General features: G+C 59.8%; 2 protein-coding genes across 4 annotated transcripts; one reads left to right on the top strand and one right to left on the bottom strand.

Annotated features, from left to right (window-relative positions):
- The first annotated feature begins 1,395 nt into the window (after positions 1-1,395).
- On the top strand, positions 1,396-10,278 carry APEH (acylaminoacyl-peptide hydrolase). The gene is made up of 22 exons (XM_065886439.1): positions 1,396-1,454; positions 1,530-1,662; positions 2,127-2,253; positions 2,630-2,723; positions 2,823-2,898; positions 2,988-3,151; positions 3,318-3,455; positions 3,552-3,643; positions 3,726-3,766; positions 3,851-3,972; positions 4,442-4,502; positions 5,748-5,845; positions 6,494-6,545; positions 7,384-7,472; positions 7,908-8,046; positions 8,540-8,623; positions 8,708-8,788; positions 9,143-9,231; positions 9,325-9,515; positions 9,624-9,726; positions 9,811-9,917; positions 10,008-10,278. The coding sequence occupies exons 1-22, from the start codon at positions 1,443-1,445 to the stop codon at positions 10,111-10,113; spliced, it is 2,199 nt and encodes a 732-aa protein (XP_065742511.1). The 5' UTR covers positions 1,396-1,442; the 3' UTR covers positions 10,114-10,278.
- A 489-nt stretch (positions 10,279-10,767) lies between these two features.
- Positions 10,768-15,437, bottom strand: MST1 (macrophage stimulating 1). Of its 3 annotated transcripts, none has more exons than XM_065884809.1 (18): positions 15,344-15,437; positions 14,527-14,674; positions 14,335-14,447; positions 14,137-14,251; positions 13,920-14,056; positions 13,719-13,839; positions 13,450-13,568; positions 13,107-13,275; positions 12,813-12,943; positions 12,620-12,722; positions 12,335-12,471; positions 12,207-12,242; positions 11,996-12,116; positions 11,747-11,824; positions 11,461-11,607; positions 11,274-11,380; positions 11,033-11,172; positions 10,768-10,929 (listed from the first exon to the last, which is right to left on the bottom strand). In XM_065884809.1, the coding sequence occupies exons 1-18, from the start codon at positions 15,435-15,437 to the stop codon at positions 10,768-10,770; spliced, it is 2,178 nt and encodes a 725-aa protein (XP_065740881.1). The 3 variants fall into 3 exon arrangements, with proteins under 3 accessions (XP_065740881.1, XP_065740882.1, XP_065740883.1); XM_065884810.1 differs by having other exon boundaries at positions 11,090-11,172; XM_065884811.1 differs by lacking the exons at positions 12,813-12,943; positions 13,107-13,275.
- Positions 15,438-17,469: the final 2,032 nt, after the last annotated feature.

The following is a 17,469-nucleotide window of genomic DNA, read 5'->3' as shown; positions in this document are numbered from 1 at the left end:
CTGTTATAAACAATCCTGTAATGAACATCCTAGTTTCCAACTTTCCACCCAGATTGGTGGCTGGGGCCACTCTTTCTGCTCCCAGTTCTGGCCTTAACAGTCCTGCACACACTGGATGCTCACAAGTTAAGTGGCCTCAGAAAGTGGAAACTGTTTTTAGTTAACTAATCCAATGGAAGGAGAAGCTGCAGGCCAGTCAAGTGGGATCTCAGTCAAAGGCAAGGCAGGGCGCAGGGAGCCAGGGCCCTGAGGTGTGGAAGACCAGCCAGGCTCAGGGTATATGGAGGAGGGGACATCCGTTGCTGCTGGCCTGACCGCTGCCCAGCCTCTCCTGCCCTCTTCTGCCATTGTAACCTGCCCAGTCCAGTGCCACTGTCCTGAGGGAGGCTGCCTGCCCAGGTTTTTCTTTCCACAGGAAGCTCTGTGGTTCTGGGTGGAGCCTGACCCCCCCAGGCCCTCTACACCCAAGAACTTGGGCTGAGGCCTGGGAAGGCAGACAGAGGCCCACACGCTCACGATCCCCAGCAAGGTGCCACTGAGCGGGGCGGGTGAGGGCTGCAGGGGCAGATAGCTTCTGGGGTAGGCCTGGTGGCCGATAAGACCAGGCGACACCCTGTTACCTTTGCACCCGCCCTTCTTTGCCCCACGCCCTGGAGCTCCAAGGCTCGAGCTCTGCGCCCCCTGCCAGGAACGCACCTCTGCCCTTCTTTTCTCGTCGGCCTGAGAGCCCCTCCAGAGCAGGGCCTGGCACCGTCTGGTGAATGCTTGCCTCGTAATGGTCCAGAAGGACCCGACAGTTAGCCTCCGGGCTGCGGAAGACCCCAGCTGGGGCTGACTTCGGCTTGCACCCTGCCTCTCACGCCCCCGCCCCTCATCTCTCTTTTCCTCGACTTTACCCTCGCAGGGCTCAGCCCCGCCCTCTCACCCCACCCCCGCGTCTTCGGAGTCCTCGGTCAGCAGCCTCTCAGGACCTGCCCCCGGATGCTTAGGGCCCACCCCCGTCCGGCCTCATCTGCCCTCCTCCCGTGGGCCCTGTCGTTCTTCACACACCTCGCCCCTCCCTACAGACCCGCTCCTTTATTCCGTTTCGACAGCGCCACCCCTTCTCCTCGGAAACCCCATTCCCTCCCCTCCCAGTAATAGGCCGGGCCTTGGCCCACAGAGCTTGCCTCTCTCCAGCCTAGCCCACCCCGAAAGGCCTGCTCCTTTCCCCGAGGTCCCTGCTCTTCCCCTCCAGGACTCCTGGGGCCGCAGCTCCAACTTGTTCCTCGCAGGCCCCACCTCCTTACCATCGAGGCCCCGCCCCTCGTCTAATCGTCCTCGCTCATTCGTCGAAAGTCCCGCCCCTCTCACTGTGCGGCAAGGCCGCGGCGGAGACTGGCCGGGCCTCTCACTTCCGGGCGCCTGAACGCCCCGCCTCACCCAGGCGGCCCAGAGCCACCATGGAGCGGCAGGTGAGGGAGCGGCCCGCGGTTCCCGTGGTCTTTGCAGCCCGGGCCGGGCCTGACCCTGCTGTGTCCCCTGCGCAGGTGCTGCTGAACGAGCCCGAAGAGGCGGCGGCGCTGTACCGGGACCTTAGCCGCCATCCCGCGCTGAGCGCCGCCTGCCTGGGCCCGGAGGTCACCACGCAGTACGGGGGTTGTTACCGGACGGTGCACACTGGTGTGTGTATGGAGGGGAGTCGGTGGAGAGGAGGGGGGCGTGGAGGGCTAGCTGCCTGACAGTGCACACGGGTGTGTGGAGAAGGCCGGGCTTGGAGAGTGTGGGTGTGGAACAGTGCATCCGTAAGAGGTCTGTGCACACAGGTGTATGGGGGGGGCGGCCTATTTGGGGTATTATAGGATGGTGCCCATGAGTGCAGAGTGTGGGCCTTGTAAGGGTCACCCCCGTCATCGTATCCCACACCTGCTATCAAGATTCTAGGGTGGATGCTAGGAGCAGTAATCGTTTCTCTCCAAGACGTTGTCAGCCTAGGCTCTAGAGGCCTAGGCTTGAGAGTTATGGCCAAGTGTTGCCCATCCTGCCCCCCAGAATATCTGGAGATAGACTGAGAGAGGTGGGGTAGGGGAGGGGGTAGCCTGTGCTGGGACTGGTCAAGTTGAGCAGCCTCATGCCTCTCCTCGCAGAGTGGACCCAGAGGGACCTGGAACGCATGGAGAACATCCGATTCTGCCGCCAGTACCTGGTGTTCCATGATGCGGACTCAGTGGTGTTTGCAGGGCCTGCGGGCAACAGTGTGGAGACCCGGGGCGAGTAAGTTTGAGGGAGGAAGCTTGTAGGCAAGGCCGTGGCCATCTGCAAGCCTTTTATGAAGGCCCACCCTGTGCCTTGGTGTGGGTAGGGCCCAGAAGGGAAGCCAGGAGCCAGATCCCTGACCCTTGGGAGCTCAGGTAGTAGTGACATGGTCACAAGCATTGGAGGCTTGCTCCAAACTTGGGCTGCGACTAGAGTCCCTGCCCCAGGGAAGGGAGGCAAGGCAGCTGCCGTGGTAGGGCTAGAAGGGCTGCAGGGGCGGTTGTGGGCCAGAGCCTCAAGAATCTTATCTAAGAGATTGTGGCCAATAAGGGGACAGGATGGGCTATCACTGGGTGGGAGGTAATACTGACCTGCTCCCCTACATCCTCCTCAGGCTGCTGAGCAGAGAATCTCCTTCAGGCACCATGAAAGCTGTGCTGCGCAAGGCTGGAGGGCCGGGCGCTGGGGAGGAGAAGCAGTTTTTGGAGGTAAGTCTGCATAGGACCACGTGGTGGGTAACTGGGGGCTCAGTCCCACGGATAAGGCTCTGTTGGAGGATAGGCAACCTGACTCCCAGATGTCCTTAGGTTTGGGAGAAGAACCGGAAGCTCAAGAGCTTCAACCTGTCAGCGCTGGAGAAACATGGGCTGGTTTATGAGGATGGTGAGGCATCTGGCTGGTGAGCAGGCAGGGCGGACAGGAGGGGCAGCCATAGCCCAGGGCTCCCCCTGATCGGCCTTCCTTGCACCCAGACTGCTTTGGCTGCCTGTCCTGGTCGCACTCGGAGACACACTTATTATACGTGGCAGAGAAGAAGCGCCCCAAGGCTGAGTCCTTCTTTCAGACCAAAGCCTTGGACGTCAGTGGCAGCGATGACGAGGTGGCCAGGCTGAAGAAGCCAGACCAGGCCATTAAGGTGCTCATGGCCATGGCCAGTCCATGAAGGCCCCTCAGGGCAGTGCTGGGGTCCACTATGCTCTCTGCCCACACTGTGCCTATCAGAACCAGGGAGGTACTGGCTTCTAGGGGGCAGGGCCATCTCCTGCAAGACAGGCTGGGCATTGAGTGTCTTGTGTTCTCAGGGGGATCAATTTTTATTTTACGAAGATTGGGGAGAAAACTTGGTTTCCAAAAGCACTCCTGTACTCTGTGTGCTGGATGTCGAGAGTGGCAACATCTCTGTGCTTGAGGGGGTCCCTGAGAGTGTGTCCCCTGGACAGGTTAGTGCTGACTTGGCCTACATGACTCCGAAAGTCTGGGGCCCCTGCCTGAGCTACTGACCCTTGTTCACACCTGCCCTGTGGTCTTGTTTACAGGCATTCTGGGCCCCTGGAGACACAGGTGTTGTGTTTGTGGGCTGGTGGCATGAGCCCTTCCGGCTGGGCATCCGCTTCTGCACCAATCGAAGGTGAGGACAGTCGAAGGGGCAGGGCAGGGGGCCTTGCAGCTCAGACTGGCCTTGAAGCTGAGTGTCTCTCTGGTGGTTCCAGGTCAGCCCTGTACTATGTAGACCTCATCGGGGGGAAGTGTGGTAAGTGCTGGCACCTACCTGTGCTTCGCTGACACACACTGGCCCTGGCAGCCTGCATGATGCTCGCATTTCTGTCTGGTCCAGAGCTCCTCTCGGATGACTCTCTGGCTGTCTCTTCTCCCCGGCTGAGCCCAGACCAATGTCGCATCGTCTACCTGAGGTTCCCATCTCTGGTCCCGCATCAGCAGTGTGGCCAGTTGTGCCTGGTGAGCTGGGGTGGGGGTGGGGGGAGGTCAGCAAGAGGAGGGGATGGCAGATGAGAGCTGGAGGGTCAGCTTCATCTCCCCATGGCCTCCTCAGTGGACCTCCTGTCCTGGGTACAGTGATGGTGTGAGTTCTGCCTTTCCTTCTCTCCAGGCAAGGCCTGGAGGCTGTCATGGGGGCTCTGCACAATCAAAACTCACCACCTTGAGAGCATCCTCTGTCTACAAGAATGCTCCTCCCTTTGCTTCTCATCTGCACGTGGCCAGGCTCTGCAAGGGGCTGGGATATAATGGGCAGTTACAGAGTCTCAGTCCTTATAAAAGGGCCCCTAGTGAAAGTCAAAGGCCCCTCCAGACATCTGCTCCAGGTCACCAGAAAGGAGATACATCAGGCCTCTCTCAGGTCCTCCCCTCCCTGCCCTGAGGGCACTGCCAGTCCCCTGGTGAGCCTGACCATTGTGTTCTGTTGCAGTATGACTGGTATACCAGCGTCACCTCCGTGGTGGTGGATGTTGTGCCTCGGCAGCTGGGAGGTAAGGGGTGTTGGCTGGGTGGGTGCCAAGGAGCATGCAGTTCTGTTTTCCTGCCATCTGTTACCCCTGCTCAGGGCCAGCCTCCTCAGCTCTTCCTGCCTGGGTTCCTTCTGAAGTCTCCCTGCTGCTGGGCCAGCCCCAGGTTCAGCCTCTGCAGGGGGTGGGGCCATTACTGTAGGGAATGGTTCTCATAGAAGGTCAGCTGGACCAAAGCTGAGATCCGAGTGGCCCAAGCTGGCTGAGGCTTGAGATTATTTCATTTGTGCCACAGCCCATAGATTTATCTTGTTTTTCCAGTGGCTGCTTAAAGCCACTGCTCCTTCAAGGGGTCTCAGAAAGTACGCTAGATTGGCAGGTCCTGCCCCAAGGGTGCGCATTCTCCCACTCCCAGCCCCCACCCCAGCATTTGTCCAGTCCAAGCCCTTGAGGCAGCAGGGTCTCTGGGAGGGTGGCTCTTGGCTGACAAGCTCCAGTCACAGTCTCGGGTGCTCACAACTCTGCTTGGGATCCCAGACTATCCCAAGGACGTGAGGGGTGAGTCTCTTGTTTTCTTAGGCCGCCTGGTCAGTTCCAGGAGTCAAGGACAAGGGATGGCCTCCTTTTCCTGTCTTTGGGTTACAGGGATGCAGCAGTGGGGGCCTGGTCTGAATCCTAGCTCTGCCCCTTATTAGTTGTGTGTTCTTGGACAGTATCCTGACCCCCTGAGCTTCCATTTATTTATGTGAGGAGAGGGTGGTTGTTCCTGCCTTCTTTGTAGGATTGTAGTGAGGGGTAAATGAGTGATGATGTTAGAGGGTAGGATTTATTCAGGCCCGGGTGCCAGGTACTCTGCTAAATACGGTTAGAGACAGACAGGTGTCTTGGTTACAGCATCTGCTGCCTCCCAGCGGCCCTTAAGAGCAGCTCAGAGGAATGCCAGTGCATTCAGTTTCTCTCAGAAGCTCTTCAGCTCCGCCTCTCTTGGGCCCTCAGAGGTCTCTGCTCCTCAGCCCCCTCTTCAGGCAGCTCCTCATTGCCTAGGGTACCTCCATGTATGTGGCTGTTGTTCTGTCACAGTTCTGGGGCCCCAGGTGAATTCCCCAGCGACCCGGCCTGCCTCATAGTCTGGACACACACACACACACACACACACACTCATAGTCTGGACACACACACGCACGCACACACACACACACACACCCGTAGTCTGGACACACACACACCCCTCCACTCTTGGACGTGGCCCCCAGCTCTCTGCCTTTGCAGAGAACTTCTCTGGGATCTACTGCAGCCTTCTGCCTCCGGGATGCTGGTCGGCTGACAGCCAGAGAGTGGTTTTCGACTCAGCTCAGCGCAGCCGGCAGGTGAGGAGCCCTGACTGTGTTGAGAGGCAGCCCTCAACCAACCCCCAGGAGCTGTGGGCCTGGGACATAGCACACACACACTGCCAGGTGGACTGCCCAGCTCACAGGTCTCCCTGGCCCCTTAAGGCCCTGCCTGCCCCTGTCCTGGACTCATTTTTCCTTGAGGGGGCTGGCTGCCCTGGTAACCCCACAACAGAGCCCTTGGCCCTTTCTCCTGAGGCAGAGATGCAGAGCCCCCACCCTCAGCATTTCCATGTGGTGGGCAAGGGGGCTGCCACTGGGGCGGGCCCCTGAACACCATACAGGGAGCTGATGGAGATGGGACAGCAGCTTTCTCCCAGGGACTGTGTGGGGACACCACAGTGTGCCAGACTCCTTTGGGGTTAGATATCGTTTGGTCCTCAGGGTAGCTCTAAGGGGCTCAAAGGCATTCCTTATCTTGCCCAGGGTCACTTAGCAAGTTGTGATGGAACTGGGATTTGAACCCAGGCCCTCAGGCCACTCCCTACTGCACTGAGTAGCTATCACCATAGTCACTCACAGCTCTGGCCTTGGCCCAAGGGTCCCCAAGAGGGTAGAGAGGAGGTGGGGGCAGGACCCATCGGGCTCTTGGATGTGGTACCACACATGGCCTCCTCTCTGCTTCAGGACCTGTTTGCTGTGGACACCCAAATGGGCAGTGTGACCTCTCTGACGGCTGGTGAGCAGGGCTGGCGAGTGGGCCAGCCAGGCCAGGGGAGGGACTGGAGCTCAAGCATGTGGGGCAGCACTCTCGGCCACTCTGCACCACTGACTGTCCCACAGCCTTTACTGACAGTCTTGCGAGGACCCTGCCTATGCAGGACCCTTACCCAGCCAGCAGACTGCTTCCTGGCTCTGCTCTGCTCCCTGTGTCCTGGCATTGCCTCAGCACAGCCCCCACCATACTTCTCAAACCCACAAAATTCTCTCTTGCCAAGATCTGCCAGAGTCTTCCTTCCCTCTCCCCAAACCTCAGGCAGAGGCACCTCTGCCAACCCAGGGCGCAGAAGCCTTGGGTTGGCTCCCTCATCTTCCTCTTACCCAGGCCTGATGATTCTGCACCTAAAGTGTTTTTGAGTCCTCCACCTGCCCTGGCTGTACTCACTCCTCCACAAAGCTACCAAAGGATTTTTCCCAAACTGCATCTCATTGTATAGTATCTGCTTAGGAATCTGAATCTCCTTGGACCCCACTGCCTAGAATTAGCACCTCCCCCCCAGCCTCCTGGGCCTAGCTGCCACCCCTGCAGACGGCAGTCATCAGGTGGTGGGTGGTTGTGCCATGTGGTCTGGTGTGTCCCCAGATCTGGCAGTCCCAGGAGACAACCAGCACCTGCTGGATGAATGGACTGAGAAGGCGGCTCACCCAGAGCTGTGTGTGGTTGTCTGTGACAGTCCCTCTGTGGGCATCCCTTTGCTTCCCAGGGAATAAGGGGCACCTCACTATAAAGCCTCCAGCCTGGGACTCTGGCTCTGCAGGGACTGGGTGGGAATAGTGGTGGCATCTGCCTTGTCCAGGGGGCTCAGGTGGAAGCTGGAAGCTGCTCACAATTGACCGGGACCTCATGGTGGCACAGTTCTCCACGCCCAGCCTACCCCCATGCCTGGTGAGTGTTGGTGGGCCCCAGGCCAGGAGGCAGGGATTCGGTGCAGGCAGAGTTCCCCAGGTCAGGGAACTGGTCCCAGTCTGACTGTGGCTGGTCAGCATGTGAGAGGCCAAGGTGTGGACCCAGCCCAGTATAGTCCATGAGGGTCTGGCACTATGGGGAGAAACTACTGGGTTAAGGTTTGCTCTGTTCAGAACAGGGTGCCTGGGAAAGTGCTCAGTCCTCTAGCATAACAGCCTAGAAGCTGAGGAGGGAGGGGTACATATGTGTGGTTGTGTGAGTACCTGTGTATATACCAGCTCATGACAGGAGTCCATGCTGGGCTCTCTGGAGGTGGGCAGATGGCCCAGTATAATGAGAGCTGCCCACTCTCACACTGGTAGAAAGGCAGGGAGGCAGCCAGGCCACCTGTGACACACTCTTTCCCTTTGGCAGAAAGTTGGGTTCCTGCCTCCTGAGGGGAAGGAGCAGACGGTATCATGGGTGTCCCTGGAGGAGGCTGAGCCCATTCCTGAAATCTCCTGGAGCATCCGGGTACTACAGCCACCCCCAGAGCAAGAGCATGTGCAGTATGGTGAGCTGGGCAGGGGCAGAGGGGCACCTTCTCCAAGTTCCCTAGCACACAGTGTCTGTGGTCACCGTTCCCGTCTCCTGTCTCACATTTTGGGATTTTTTGAGATTACCTCTAAGAGGTTTTTTTTTCCTCTTGTGGATGGTCATGGGGAGTAGTGTCCAGGCATCTGAGCACCTACTCTGGGTATCAGAGCTGGGCATCACCAGGCCAGATCGTCTGCAGTGGGATAACGGAGCCCAAAGAAGACAGGCCTATGTAAGGCCTCTGTGACCACACCTCCTCCAGAATATTGTCCCTGCAGAGACTGGGACTCCCTGACTAGGGCAGAAGGAGCATGAGCGTCCTGGGGTCCATGTGTCACAGTGTGGGCTACCTTGGCCAGGTCTCTCGTTTCAGAGGTCAGCTGCAGACCTGCAGCTACAGCTGAGGCCTTGGCTGGGGAAGCCCCTAGGCAGTAGAACTGGCTCTGCTGATTGCTGCTTTTCCCCTGCAGCTGGCCTTGACTTTGAAGCAATCCTTCTGCAGCCCAGCGACCCTCCAGATAAGACCCAGGTGCCCATGGTGGTCATGCCCCACGGTAGGCAACTGGCCTAAGAGTCCCTGCCCTTCCACAATTCCTCCTAGCTGGCTCTTTCACCTTCTCTCTGTTCCCTATCTGCAGGGGGACCCCATTCATCCTTTGTCACTGCCTGGATGCTGCTCCCAGCCATGCTTTGCAAGATGGGCTTTGCAGTACTACTAGGTGAGGGAGCAGGGTGCTGCAGCTCTGGTAGAGCTATGGGGTGGTGGTGATGATGTGGGCCTGGTCTGTACAAGCACTGCGGGTACCACCCTAGTCTCCAGGCCTCTGCAGCCTGGACCTGGTAATCACTATCAGAAACTGCCCTGGCCAGTCTCTGGCTCCATGGCGTGGTGATAACATGAAGTAACTTGCAACTGCCATGGAAAGGGTGTGTGGTCACTGGGCAGTCTCAAATCTCTTGGCCCCTTCCCCTTGAGTCTGGTGCAGCTAGCCTCAAGGCCTACTTCACATATAGGTGAAAGGGCGCTGGGAAGGTCACTTGACCACCCTGTCTGGTCCCTCCCTGGCCTCCAGTGAACTATCGTGGCTCCACGGGCTTTGGCCAGGACAGCATCCTCTCCCTCCCCGGCAATGTGGGCCACCAGGATGTGAAGGACGTCCAGGTAGCAGGGGCTGGGGCTTCTGGACGGGCTGGGGGTGTGGCTCCATTCAGCTGGGCAGGCAGCTGGCTGCAGCATGATCTGCCCACCCTGTAGTTTGCAGTAGAGCAGGTGCTCCAGGAGGAACACTTTGATGCAGGCCGTGTGGCCCTTATGGGTGGTTCCCATGGTGGCTTCCTGTCCTGCCACCTGATTGGTCAGTACCCGGAGACCTACGGTGCCTGCGTGGTGCGGAACCCTGTGATCAACATTGCCTCCATGATGGGCTCCACTGACATCCCTGACTGGTGGGTGTGCCCAGAGGTCCCCACCCTTCTCCCCCCTCACTACGTATCCTCATGGAGCTCCGGCAGGCCCCAGAGCTCCTGGGCCTGCATCATCTCAGTGTCTTGTAGGTGCGTGGTGGAGGCTGGCTTCCCCTACAGCAGCAACTGCCTGCCAGACCTCAACATGTGGGCTGAGATGCTGCACAAGTCGCCCATCAAGTATACCCCTCAGGTACGCAGCCCTCCCCCTGCCCAGTGCACCACCAATCTGTCCAGGGCCCCGGGCCCTGCTCACCTCCACTCCCCACATACCTAGGTGAAGACACCAGTGTTACTGATGCTGGGCCAGGAGGACCGGCGTGTGCCCTTCAAGCAGGGCATGGAGTATTACCGTGCCCTCAAGGCCCGAAATGTGCCCGTTCGGTGAGTACAGCAAGACAGCCCTGGCAGCTGGTGGGCAGGTGAGCAGGGAAGGATCCTCAATCCTCAAACATTGCTGCCCAACCCTTACAGGCTCCTGCTCTATCCCAAAAGCACCCATGCACTATCAGAGGTGGAGGTGGAATCAGACAGCTTCATGAATGCTGCGCTCTGGCTGTGCACGCACTTGGGCAACTGAAGCCCTACCACTCTGTATGAGCTGGGTGACATATGCCACACTTGGCTCTTGGAGAGCCCCAGGGTCTGGCAGAGCAGCAAGAGGCTTCCTGGGCTCTGGACTTCATGGATGGGTGAGCCGAGGAATGTGGGCTGTATACTCATAATAAATGAGGACACAGAGTCTAGTTCCTGCTGGTACTTTGTACCAAGCCACCTCTAACCCCAGCCCCACCCTTGGGGTTCAGAGACCGTAGGCCCTGGGTATGGTAGCCGTAAGGACGGCAACTACTTCTAGCGTGAGAGGGGAGGGGACAGCGAGAGGCTCAGCTGCTGCCTGTCCTGGCCAAGTAGGACTCCCACCAGGCTAGCTCCCTCTAGCTCCTTTCTTCTGTTAGAAACTGCCCTACACCACCCTTCTCCTCCCAACAGTTTATTTAGGGGACTAGTGAGGCCCTGCCCTTCACAGCACCCACAGGCTAAGGTAGTGCTAGGGTCAGATCACCCAGTCCAAGTTGTGTTGGACTCTGCCGCTCAGGCCCTAATGAGGAGTTGCCAATTCATTCCCTAGAAGCAAAGGCTAAGAAGCACCCTGCACAGGCATAAAGAGGAAAGGTGGCTTTATGTCTGACAGAAAGCTTCATCCTCCCCAAGGCCCACAGGATTGAGGCTGGGACTAGCCCAGCCTCATGACCTTGTGAATCCAGTCCACAAACACAGAGACACGCATGAAGATGGATGGCCAGCGGGGCCGTGCGCACACTCGGTTGGGGATTATAATTCCCTCCAGGACCCAGCAGTCGTGAGTAAAGCAGGCAAGTGGGCCCCCGTAGTCACCCTGGTAGGTGCAAGAACTGGTGAGGGCCTGGACCATGGTAGAGACTAGCCCCCTTGGGGGTGAAGCAGTACATTTTCAGCCTGCCAGGGGCCCTGCCACTGACCTCACAGGCTCCAGCAGGGGCCAACAGTCCTTCAGTGCACATCTCACTCTCGCGTACGCGACCTCGGTGCTTGATGTTACATTCCCGGTTGGAAATGACATTGAGGGAGGCTATGTTCAGGACTGTGTTGTCCCCTGTACCTACAGTGAAGAGAATGGGAAGAAGGATAGGGTCTGTGGGTAGTAGACAAGGCTGGGCCTCTTGGCCTGGAGCAGTCCATGCCCCTGCAGTGTACTCTTACCTTTGGTCTCGCCCCAGCCTGCGATCTCACACTTGGTGCCTGGAGGCACCACATACCACTCAGGGGGCAGGCAGATCAGGGCCACACGCTGGTTCAGGGTCGCAGGTCTTCAGCAAAAATGACGGCATTCAGGGTCTGAGGCCACAAGGCCCAGCCCCACCTCACACCCTCTTGACTGGTCACACACCTCTCCAGCTTGAGCAGAACAAGCTGGGAGCCAGAGGGCCCGCAGACCATCTTGGCAATTGAGATGCGCTGCAGGCCTGGCTGCCCGGGCTGTGGGTCCTGGAACAGGGTGCCTAGCCACACCTCATAGCCAGTGAGAGGCCCATGGCTGAGAGAGAAGCTCTGCTACATCAGTCGAGACTCATAGTCTGCTGCCCAACACTCACCCATTGGCTTGCCAAGGGAAGGTGGCTAAGGGGGAGAGGAAGGCATGGGGTTGGGAGTCCCCAAACCCAAGGAAGGCTCACCAAGAGGAGAAGCACTGCCGGGCAGTCAGAACCCACTGCTCCTTCACTAGGGAGCCTCCGCAGAAGTGCTGGCCCTGCCTGGAGGAGTGCAGGTTAGGAAACGGTCCTGAGACAGAGACACAGGCTGGACCTGCCATGTCTTGGCTAGGATCTGTGAGGCTGGGGCAGGTTCCCGCCCCCCCTACTGGCACAAGCACAGAGGATGTAGCGTCAGCCCCTGTCTTGGAGAATCAGGCAGTTGTGCCTCACCGGTTGCGCAAGCTGACTGTCCAGGGTGAGTTCCCAGGCTGGCCGCCCACCACACGCAGCTTGGAGCGCCATGGGTCCAGGCGGGTCACTCTCTTGCCACACTTCTCAAACAGCACCTGGTCTGGGGGATAGAATGTGCTGGTTGAAACCCCGGACTGGATGGCGATGGGGGGTAAAGGGACCACGACGCATAACTGGCCCAAGTCTGTACCTGGGGGCTCCAGGGTGGACGGCGGTTGGTCATCATCTGAAAGACCCAAGTTCAACCACGTTAAGGGAGCCAGCCTTTGGCGGTGGAGGCTGGGGGCGGGGCCCCGGGGCTGTGTCGCCGGTGCTCACCGCAGCCCCGCAGTGCACAGTAGTCGAACGTAGTCCCCGGATCTGTGGTGTAGCACCAGGGCCCGTGACTATCCCCGTCTGGGTTCCTGCAGAAGTTCTCCTCCAGTGGTGCGTGTGGGGCGGAGGTGGGGGTGAACCTATGCGGGAGGGGGAGCAAAATCAAAGGGTAATCCCAAGCCCTCGCAAGCCTCCAGTTGGAGAGCCGAGGCATGCCGCCCTAGGGTTAGTCCCGGGCGGGGCCTGTGGCCTCGGTCTGGGAGGCACCAGGCGCGCTGGCGGACTTACTGCGGCTTGTGCGGCGTCCCCGCGGACCAGCGCTGACACCGGACGCCCTTTCGGGTCTTGCTGACTGAGCCGCGGTACAGTTCCCCCGCGCCATGGTAGCAGTCTGCGGCGGGCGGACGGACGGGGGCGACCGTCAGCCGGCTCTCGCCCCAGCCCGCCGGCCCCGTGCGTCCAGACCCAGCTCAGGCCTTACCCTCGGGCCGCACGTCGTCGGTGCAGCGCCGGATCTGGTAGCAGAAGGCCACGCGCATGCCAGGCCGCGATGTGAAGCACCAGGGCGCCTCCGATCCGTCGGGGTTCCGACAGAAGTTCTCCCGAAGGTCCCTGAGCAAGCACGCAGCTCAGCCCGGGTGGGTCCCAGGTCATGGGCTGGAGCCCAGCCTCCAGCTCCTCCCCAAGCCCCGCCTTCTTTCAAGCCCCGCCCGGGGCCCCCCTCAGGTCCCACCCGCAGGAGTAGCAGGCTCCCAGCGGCGGCCAGCCAACTCACTTGCACGCATACTTTTCCGGCGTAAAGCGATGCTGATGCGGATGCTGCGCGTCCCAACGCTGGCAGGGCACGCCCGCAGCGGTGGTGTTGACCGTGCCCCGGTAGCCCTCGCCTTTCCCGCGGAAGCAATTGAGCGTCGTGGCCTCCCGGCGCGGCTGTGCCTCGGACCCTTGGATGGATCGAGGGCGGTCGGAGCCCGAGTGGGAGGTGAGACTGGGGCTGGGGCGGAGCCCCACTGTTGTTGGGCCACCACCGGGTCACGCCCAGCCCCTCCTCTAGTCCCAGCCAGGCCCCGCCCCCACGTGTCCCAGGTGCCCTCCCAGGCCCCGCCCTCGCGCTCTACCGCAGCGGGGGAGGTCGCAGAACTCCCGCTTCATCTGCGGGTCCGCGGTATAGCACCAGGGCCGCTCCGAGCCGTCCGGATTCCGGCAATAGTTGTCGTCCAGACTTTTGTCCAGGAACCTGGAGGCGGTAGCCGGGCGTGAACAAGAGCCTGGGACTCAGGCCCTGTCTGGCCCCAACCAACTATGTGCTGCCTTACATCGCCCCGCCCCTGGAGTGCTGGGCCCTCCCCTTGCCCGCCCTCCTCCTGCCGAGCCCGCCTACGCGTACTTGCGGGGCTCGAAGGGGTGAGGGTGCGGGTGCTGCAGGTCCCAGCGCTGACACTCGCGTCCTGACTCCGTGCGGTCCACTGAGCCGCGGTAGTCCTCGCCATTGCACCAAAGGCAAGCGGCTGGAGACACAGGGCCGATGGGTTCGTAGACGGGCGTGGGCATGCTCCTCCCGCCCCAGGCTTGACCCGGAGCTGCTTACCCTCCCGGCAAGACTTAATGCCGCAGCTCTGGAAGCGCACGGCCGGGTCTGTTGTGTAGCACCAGGGACCTCTGGGGTCCCTATCCGGGTTGCGGCAGAAGTTGTCCTCCAAGCCATTTCGAAGTGTGGGTGTGTACCTGTGAGAGTAGCAATACAGTGCGTACTGGGGGCAGGCGCCAGGCCGGCAGGGACAGAGGGGAGCTGCAGTCTGTCTCACTTGTGGTCATTGGGGAACCTGTGGCTCCAGCGCTGGCAGGGGAGGCCACCCATGGTGATGGCCACGGTGCCCCGGTACTCGACCCCATTGTCCATGATGCAAGTCCGAACATAGACTGGGAGCAAAAGACCCAGGATCAACGAGGCCTGAGACCCCAGCAGCCCTCTCCCCAGCCCGCCCTTCTCTGCAGCCACTCACTTTTCTTTTGGAAGAGATCACAGCGCCTGGAACGCTGCAGCCGTGTATGAGGTGAGTGCTGGGTCCATGGCAGCAACTGGCAACCATGGCTGCTCACATTGTAGTGGAAGGCCCTGGGAGGAGGAGCCACAGGGTAACTCAGTGCCCAGGTTCCCCTACCTCCAGTGTTATCTAGGTCCTTTGGCCACTCACCTGCAGTCCAGTAGGGGCCCACAAAGCCCTGCACATTCCTCAGCGTTTGTCACATCTTCTTGCCAAGGCCTGGGCCCCACTGTGTGTAGCAGGTGTTGCAGCTCCGTACCCCGGAGCACCTGGAAGTCATTCAAGAGCGAGCGCTGCCCTGCAGGGTGGGCATGCGTGTCAGCACGTGTATATCAGCACGTGCACACTTTATTCATTCAGGGGATCAAACTACAAGGCCTCTGGAGTGGACCCTGTCAGTCCATTCAAGGGTCAGACCCCTGTACTGGGTGGGAGAAGCAGGCCCAGACATGATAGTTATCACTAGAGCACCTGTTTAGTGGGCAAGGCACTAGGCTCAGCTGTAAAACATATACTCTGAGAGCAGTGGGTGATGGTGCTTGCCCCATGGAGCTTATCCCATCTCATTTCTCAGATGAGAATGAGAAGGCTCAGAGCTATCTTATTAACCATGCAGAGGCCCAACGCAAGCACTCTGATTCCAAGTCTAGGCTCTCACTAGCATAAGGGCATATGCTAAGTTAGAGAATTAGATCTGGCTCATAAGGGGTAATTGCCTGCATGTGTGCCTGCGTCTGTGCGGTCCTAATACTGCCTCAATGCTACAGCAGACTTTTTAACGCAGGCCTGAATAGGCAACGTGTTTATGTGTTCCTGGGGCTGCCCAGCTCTGTGAAAGAAGCCAAGGTCACTTGCTGCTCCATGCCCAATAGGAAAGTAAGTTCCTGGCTCAAAGAGCCGGATGGGCCTGGGGCCAACCCCTTTCTGAACGCAGATGGGGATCAGGGCTGAGGGGAAGGGCACTCACCAGGGGCCCCTAAGAACCCCGTCAGAAGCAGCAGGAGTGGGAGCCACCCCATCCTCCTGGCTGGAGGCTGCACTGTGACCCACCACAGCCCCATCCGGGAAGTTGTGAAACCTGTCCCTACGGGATTGGGTGGCTCTGTCTCCACACCCCCACTCTAGACTTGCTGGGGCCTGACCTGAGACCCAGTGGCAGGAATGGGGGTGGTGCCAGGCCTCAGGCCCTATAGGTGAGGTACAAGTGTCCTCACTCTGGCACATTTAGTCCCCTGAGAGGCCTCCCTATGTAGTGGGCAGTGTTGGAAAGGTTCAGTGGGGACACTTGAGGGCCCCACTGCCCCCCTCCCTTAGCCCCACCCCCTCCCCCTCCCCACACCCTAGGCTGCTTTGAAGGGAAGGGCAGTGTGGACATGGTTGCTGCCAGAGGCCTAGGTTCCAGCCCGAAGGTGGTGATATTAAACTTTTCTGAGCTTCAGCTTTCCCCTGTAAAGTGAAGAATATTCCCTGCCCCAGCCTCAAGCAGCCTGCCCCTTTTGCTGTCTTATCGGCCCCAGCTGGAGGCAGGTCTGCCCACGCCCCTGTCAGCAGAGCCCAGAGAGGCTCCCCTCGCCCCGCCAGAGGTGCCATCCCAGGGAAGATGAGTGAGGCCGCCCTTCTGGCCTGAATGGAGGTGAGGGTGACAGGTGGCAGGGACCCTGGGAGGCACGGCCTTTCAGACGTCCTAGGGGACCTGTGGGCCGGACCTCCAAGTACGGGTAGGAGTTGAGATAGGTGGCCAAGGTCTCTCCCCGGACACAGCGTTACAACATGGCTGGGCCAGGAGCTCCTCCTGCGTAGGCGGGGGTCGGAGGCGGCTGGGCAGTGGGGCAGTGGGGCAGTGGGGCGAGGCGAGGGCCGGGAACGTCCCAGCTGTAGGCCGCGAAGGGAGCCCGCCCGCTGGAGGCTGTGGAGGGGGACCTCTGGCGGAGGTCGGGCGCGGGTCGATGCGCGTGCGCGGCGGCCGCGCGGTTTGGCCCTGGACAGGCGCCGTAGCTGAGAGCTGGGCGGATGTTGTGAGCCCGGACGCGGCGGCCGAGGCTAGGGGTGAGTGTGAGGGGCGGCCGGGCTCCGAGGGGGGGTGGGTGTCCGCGGCTCCCCTTGCGGCCCCAGCCCGTCTAGTGTGAGGGCGCTCGCCGCTCGAGGGGTCGCAGCCTGTGGTGCCAGACTCCGGGCCGGAGCTGGCCTGGAGGATCCTCCGGAGCTTGGGGCCGGGCAGAGGCGACTGGGGGAAACAAGCGCTGCCCTCGCGTCCTTGGGATCCGAGATGGGGTCGGTTCGGTTACAAGCCTTGAACTCTCGGCGGGGCTGAACAGGATCGACGTGGCAGGGAGCCCCCGAGCAAAGTCAAGCACCACCTCTCACCTGGGTCCTCAGCACCTGACACCCGGAGTGGATGTCTGGAAGGTTTGCTCATCAGTTGAGTGACAGCGTCTAATCTGTCCTGCACCTGCTCTGGTGTGAGAGGGCTGGTGGTGGGCGGCAGGGCGGGGAGTCACCTTTCTGAGGGGCAGGCGTGGTGCCGCCTGGGAGTGGGCAAGAGTGTGTGGCGGGAGCAGAGGACCTGTTTGGGGTGAGATAAGAGAAGTTCTGTCTAAGGCAGTGCTGGAGGGCCAGCCTCTAGACCAGCACTGACTAATAGAACTTTATGTGAGGATGGGAATGTTCTTTATTTTCGGAGTCTAGTCCAGTAACCATTAACCACATAGGGCCACTGAATCCTTGAAATGTGACTAATATAACTGAGAAATTGGCTTTTTAATTTTAATTGAAATTTAAATACCCGTGTGTGGCTAGTAGCTGCTGTGTTGGACAGCACAGCTCTAGATCAGTGAACCAGGCACCAGGGACTTAGTGCAGCTTCTGAAGCAGCTGTAGCAACAACATGGTATGGGAGGGATGGACAGCAGTGGGGACAGTGGGGCCTGTGAGGAGGGCAAGGGTGGTACTCTGATGGGGTAGGAGGCTGTGTGTTTGATTGGGGGCAAGAAAGCTAGCAGGCCTTTGAAATAGAGGAGGGAGGATTCTGGAACTGAGGAAGGGGATCCTGGCCTTGGATGTAAGCAGGACTTGTAGCTGGAGATGGCACCAAGG

This window comes from Phocoena phocoena, chromosome 10 (assembly GCF_963924675.1).
Source record: "Phocoena phocoena chromosome 10, mPhoPho1.1, whole genome shotgun sequence".
Classification (NCBI taxonomy): domain Eukaryota; kingdom Metazoa; phylum Chordata; class Mammalia; order Artiodactyla; family Phocoenidae; genus Phocoena; species Phocoena phocoena.
The sequence above is the reverse complement of the archived record's forward strand: the minus strand, read 5'-3'. Positions and strand labels throughout refer to the sequence as shown.

Excerpts from the sequence above, each read along its gene's own strand:
- MST1 (XM_065884809.1), bottom strand. The coding sequence starts at position 15,437 with ATGGGGCTGTGGTGGGTCACAGTGCAGCCTCCAGCCAGGAGGATGGGG. Across the intron at positions 14,057-14,136 it reads AGGTTCCCCAATGACCACAA|GTACACACCCACACTTCGAA; the intron begins GTGAGACAGACT and ends CTACTCTCACAG. Across the intron at positions 12,472-12,619 it reads GGGACGCCGCACAAGCCGCA|GTTCACCCCCACCTCCGCCC; the intron begins GTAAGTCCGCCA and ends CCTCCCGCATAG.
- APEH (XM_065886439.1), top strand. Across the intron at positions 3,644-3,725 it reads CGCTTCTGCACCAATCGAAG|GTCAGCCCTGTACTATGTAG; the intron begins GTGAGGACAGTC and ends TGGTGGTTCCAG. Across the intron at positions 6,546-7,383 it reads TGTGACCTCTCTGACGGCTG|GGGGCTCAGGTGGAAGCTGG; the intron begins GTGAGCAGGGCT and ends TGCCTTGTCCAG.